Source organism: Diadema setosum, chromosome 10 (assembly GCF_964275005.1).
Source record: "Diadema setosum chromosome 10, eeDiaSeto1, whole genome shotgun sequence".
NCBI lineage: Eukaryota > Metazoa > Echinodermata > Echinoidea > Diadematoida > Diadematidae > Diadema > Diadema setosum.
This window is the reverse complement of record NC_092694.1, coordinates 36,954,087-36,960,263: the sequence shown is the minus strand read 5'-3', so window position 1 is coordinate 36,960,263 and position 6,177 is coordinate 36,954,087. Positions and strand designations below refer to the sequence as shown.

The 6,177-nt window shown below is 43.0% G+C and overlaps 1 protein-coding gene across 1 annotated transcript; it reads left to right on the top strand.

The window, feature by feature from the left end:
• Nucleotides 1-621: 621 nt before the first annotated feature.
• LOC140234279 (uncharacterized) lies at nucleotides 622-5,823 on the top strand. Its single transcript, XM_072314339.1, has 2 exons — nucleotides 622-719; nucleotides 4,290-5,823. The coding sequence occupies exons 1-2, from the start codon at nucleotides 623-625 to the stop codon at nucleotides 5,576-5,578; spliced, it is 1,386 nt and encodes a 461-aa protein (XP_072170440.1). The 5' UTR covers nucleotide 622; the 3' UTR covers nucleotides 5,579-5,823.
• Nucleotides 5,824-6,177: the final 354 nt, after the last annotated feature.

Below are 6,177 nucleotides of genomic sequence, written 5' to 3'. Positions count from 1 at the left end.
CTTGTTTGTTTCTGTTTTCTGTTCTTGACGACTACTTTTTTTCCCCCTTTAAACTTTTCGATATGTCAGAATAGGAGTCACAATGTTCTGGATCAGCTCGGTTTAACCCGCTCTCACAATGAGAGGTAATAATCAGTTTCTTGAGACTGAGAAATCTGCTCGACGCAAAGATGAGAGCCGGATTGCTCGGAAGATGCGCAACCCCAGGAAAAAAAAAATCAAGTGGGAGGAACTTTTCATTAGGCTGGGGTCGGGGGTTCCCTCATGAAAAGTAACACCAAGAGTCCAAGACAAACACACCACTGATCACTATCCCCTACAATGTCAAGGGATCAGTGATCAAAATACAAAATAGGTGTAGTGTGGTACCTGCTGTAGAAACCCGCACGTAGATGGCGTCAACATTCGGCGCATTTATGATCGATGTAGAAAAACAACAACAACCACATACTTCTACTACAAAATGCGATACACACGTACATTTTACACGTACGTACACGTACGTACACACATTTTTATCAGCAGCGCTACCGGGTACACCGAAAGCACATTCCGTACTTGTGGGAACAATCAGAGATATCATGCTCAAAGGCTCAAACATCTAGACTGCTGTTCTCCGAAAATGTCCGAGGGGTCAATTCCGGTATCTCGTGAGCCAGAGAGAGGAGAATCTGGTACGGTTTCGAGCAAAAAGGGCGCAAAAGTTGAAAGTAAGACAGGTACGTAAGTAAGTGGAGTAAACCATGGTCACACAGGACAGAGTGGCTAGTGGGGCAATTCCACTACCATGTCAACCGGGCGGGGGCGGGCTGCTGCTTGCTGACAACAGCGGCACGAACAGCTTCGTTCAGCTTGCGTTAACTTGACTGTAGGCCTACGTGGATGGAGTCTGGCTATTGTTGATCTATGCGGATGTAGGATCTCATCATACATGAACCAAAAAAGGGAATAGAACCGTGTAACGGTTATAGTCTAGATGTCTATAGCTCTTCATTCAGGTGACATATGCTATGATCAATGATATGTCTCGCTCTAACCGTTAATTTCGACTACTATACCACTAACGACTAACGTGTGTTAGTACTAGATAGTAGATGGCAATCCTGCCAGGGGAGGGGTTGGGTTCCATGCCATGCACTGTTTAGTTTTGAGTTGAAATTTACACAAATTCATTATAGGCCTACCCGGTACAGAAATTGAGAATTTTTTTTTTTTTTTTTTTTTTTGGAGGGGGGGGGGGGGGGGATGGGGGACATGTTTCTCCAGCTCCGCAATAAACAATGTCAACTGAACAGTCAAGATGCCATGGCATTCATTCATCAGTTCATTGTCTATAGACATATGTCATAGATTCTAGATGTCTAACCGTTAGTCATTGCGAACCATACTTATAGAGTCTACTTACATTGTATAGTCCATAGGGTCTACGGACCATAGTTGTTGACAATCAAGAATTGAAATTATTCGTTATTGCAATAAAAACCTTCACCAAGCCAAGGTTTGATTTGACTTCCCGTGCCAAAATTCGACTGCGCAAAAAGCATACATGTATTTTAGGTTTCTATTATGTGTAACCGATGCAGTGCGGCGGTGGTCGAATTTTGGACAGCGTTTGGAATACAGTGTATATGGTCCAATTATGGGCGGCTTGCTTTTCTTTTGTTGGATGCCTAATGTTACATAGATTGCACAGTTACAATCTTACATGTAATTACTGTACTGATTCGCTGCTTGCTCATCCCTACTCTGGATATGAATCACGTACACCTACACTGTAGCTGTAGCATCATTCGATTGTGTGCCATGATCCCTACACTACAGAAAAGAAAGATGTGACATCATTAATTCTGAATCAATAATAGAGGGATAGTATATTAGTGGTGAACATTAGGAATGGGCTTTTAAGTTTTTTTGTGAGATACCAAGAAACCACTTAACTTATAAAATAGTACAGTCTACCATTCTAGGTAAGAGGAACTCAAAGTTTATTTGATAAGAATTGGCTTTGGAATGGCTGAGACATCCCCAAAACAAAGTAAAACAAAGCGACTGTAAATAGTGTAATAAAAGGTAGGTCCCAACTTTGATTGGGATTGCTCTGTTTTGGATATATCAATATCTAAGCCATTTCAAAACCAATTTTAATCAAATAAACTTTTAAATCTTCTTCGAATATGCTCTTTCACATATCAAATTAAAGAGGTTTCTCATTATCTCACCCAAAATGTTAGAAACCTGAAGTTAAGTCTCAACCAAAACTATGCGATGCCTTTGAAGTCTCCATACACTGACGACTGTGTCTGTAAGTCAAGAACTATATTGAAATTTGTATACGTACTTGAAAGTAGGCCGATGCCCTACAGGATACAGTGCACTGTATGAGTTTGGAACATGTGCGTGATTCACAATATACACATGTAACTGTGAGGTGCTCCATTGTACAGTTGTACTGTGGGAGCACCCTGAGTGAACAGGGTGTTATCTTTGTATGATGAGAAAAAAAAAATCATAAATTCTTGGATACCGTTAAAAGTGCCGTAGGTTAACAGCAATAGGCTACCATTTATACTGTTAGTACACTGTAGGTATAATTCTTTTTTTTTTTTTTTTTTTCATTCATACATAGACCAATACTGGTACCTAATGTACGTGTGTGTAGAATTTGCTCATTTCCAGACAGTTCCCGTGGTCTTGAAAAGACATTTTTCTTCCTGTTTATCTCATTTCCACTGTTAATTTTTCAAACAACTTGTGTGGCACTGTGCATGTACTGTACTTCATGAATATTCATAATTTGTTCATGAACGGTACGGAAGACAAGGAGTCACGGTGCACTTAGCTTTTTTAACAAGACCCTCTCGCTGTATGGTGACGAGCAAATTGGGTCTAGTTAATCACTCTCAGCCAAGAGCGAGGGGCTCTTTTTGCTATCATGCTCGGCCGAGCTTGCTTCTTCGCTTGAAAATAATACCATACAGCTAGAGGGCGTTCACACGGCACGGAGTTTCTGCCGACATGTACAGGTACTGGATGTAAGCGATAAACAACCAGTGCATGGTTCCAAATCCTTCAAGTGGATAGTTGTCATACTACAGTCTCTTCGTTTGACCGAATCAAGGAATTATCAACTTTTACAGTACTTATTAAGGGAATGTTGAAGGTACCAAATTTTTCTGTAAATGTACACGTTCAAATTGTATATAATTCAAATCTCTATTTAATAAAGTTAAATTTCATGTCCAATACCACCACGTACCAAACACCAAATGCTTGATAAACATCCACAGCCCAAATGCTTTGTCTTTTGGCTGGTTGCAGTTTTACAAAAGCTGTGTCTCCACATTTTAACTCTGGGCCAGTTTTGCATATAGATTATTCCTTTAATAGTCTATTCATTCTACAAATTTCAAATATTTGAAATCAGTAACAGTGTCCCATTGTGTCCTTCATTATGCATTGGCAGGATATGACTCATACACTTTGACATGTACTTGCAAACACAATATTAAGTGTACAAGCACTGAATACAGCGTGTACATTGTAAAAGATAGTGTACCTTGTTATCAGCAACTTCTAGTCTCGAGTAAAAGCTCCATCTACATTGTACATGGTGTGTAGTGCATTTAGACTTCAGCTTGCACAGTTGCTGGCATAGGATTTGTTCTATTACAGTTACAAGGAAATCTGAAAGGGCAGATGACCTCATTATGTCAACTACACGTACAAACGTACATTGTACAAGAACAGGAAGGATGTTGATCTCATGCTAAGTCTATGGAATTAACACCTACACGTAGCTGCTGCCCAGCTGCTTATGTACAATGTACATGGTACAACTATATGTGGAAAACCTTTAAAAGGCATACATTGTACAATTTATATGCCTACTCTTCCCCTTCTTTCTCTTTTTACTCTTTGAGAGATGATGACTGCACCAAGTAATGTATGAAATCACATTGTAATGGTGTGTTTGCAATGCCTTATTCATGTGGGTTTTTTTTTTTCACTTTTTCTCCGCATGTGAACGGGTTTAAATGGGCAAGTCCATGGTTAGTTATGTTGCATTTTTAAAAAGAAAATTTACAATGTAAATATTTGCTTTTACTACTAAATTACCATTTTTTAATATTTAGTCAAACCAAATAAATCAAAGATTAACAGAAAGGGGCACATACAGTAAATTCTTTTATTGATGTCACGTCCTGCTACAAGTATGTACGAAATTGCCTTTATGACTACTGAAGTGATTTGTAATTTTCTGTTATATTGTTTGCTTGTCCTCCTTGCAGACACCATGAGTAAATCAGACCCAGCACCTCCCGGCCGCATGGCCCCATCCATCCCGGACTGTGCGGTCTGCCTTCAGTCCTGTATCCATCCCGTTGAGCTGCCTTGCCATCATGTGTTCTGCTTCCTCTGTATGAAGGGTGCCTCCACCCAGTACCGTCGGTGCGCCCTCTGTAGGCAGGAAATCCCCCAGGACTTCTTCTCCAGCCCCAAGCTCTTGTACCTTCAGGAGGAGGAGAGGGCCGAGGAGGAGGACGAGGAGGAGGCTCGGACAGCAGTTGCAAAGGAGAGCGAGGAGTCCTACACTTGGTTCTATGAGGGGCGCAACGGCTGGTGGGAGTACGAGGAGAGGACCAAAGCAGAGCTAGAGGACAGTTACCGTGCCAACAAGAGGACTTTTGAGCTGCTCATTGCTGGCTATGTTTACGTGATTGACCTCGACAGCATGCTCCAGTACCGACGGTCAGATCCGTCCCGCCGGCGGAGGATAAAGCGTGACTTGGTGAGTGCCCCAAAGAAGGGCATAGCAGGATTGAAGATTAAGGTAAAGCGAGAGGAGAACTCGGTTGCCAGGCAAGTGGACGGGGCGGAGGAGGAGAAGGATGGTGGTGGTGCAGTTGGAGGAGCTGCTCTGCCCCTCGCCAATAGCAGAGCACTCAAGTCAAAGACTGTGAAGCCAGAAAATGAGACTCTTTCATCTGGGGATAGTGGCAAAAAGGGCACTGATATTCCAGAAAGTTCCTCTGACCCCAACATCAATCTCGGCAACTCTATTTCTGATGAGACTGTTTACGAGGTAATGAGAAATTCCTCCCCACACCAAACAACAGACCAGTCTCCTGCCTCATACAGCTATAACACCTCGTCTCATGCAAACACTAGCCCCCCTGTGTATACCATGCCATCTCGCCCTCGAAGAAGACCTGCCAATGAGTCTCCAACGAACCCCGACTCCCAGTCAGGGAGGGACAGTCCAGGTACCTCAGCGGACCCGCCTCCATATGACCCAAGTGCCAGCCCTAGCCTTCCTGTGCTTCATCAACGTACACATTCTGCTCCGGAGACGCGCTCCGTGGGGCGGCCCCGATTCCCTGCCCCACAGGCCCCACCCAGAGCCCCAGCCTCCTCTGCTCAGAGCAGTGAGCAGCAGGCAGGAACTGCCGCGGGCAGTGCTGTTAGCAATAGTGCCCAAGAACCCATGAACCCAGTCCACTCAGAGTCATCAGTCAGTGTCCGCTCAACATCGCAAACTCGGCAGCGTCAAACCCGTCGGCGTGTCCATGAAGTGTGAAAATATGTAGCACACACGCCATCTGCGTGGTATACCCACACATACTCAGGAAGCTCTCTTTTGATGTACACTAAAGTGACAGAACACATGTTCTTGAGTGGATAAGTCTCTAGATGTGACGGTTGCACTGCCACGAAGTCACCGCGGTCACTGAAGCTAGTAGCCTTCTTTTTGCGAAGTCAAATGAGGAGGTCTCTAAAAAAGTTGAGCTATTGAAGTATTAAAACAAAGCAAAACATTGAGGCTATATGCTGATTTATGCCATGTACTAGAACCATGGAAATTATGATATTCCTGAAGTGATCTTACATTTATTGACTCTGGAATTGTATTCAACTTAGATTTATCATCATTATGAAGAATCTGTGCCACTGACATTATGACGGTAAAAGCTGGAAACTTTTGTGAGGAGTTCGTAAAAAGAACTATCCTCATGTTGCACCCGTTGGTAAATTGTGCCCTAATGCCAGTCATCATTTGTATAGTAATGGCATCATCATGGGAATGGGAGAAGCTAGTGAAAGGTGGGCTGTTACTTCCCAAGCTGCCATCTACTCTAGTATGATGGATGCAGAAGGTACCGATTTTATCTAGCCGTG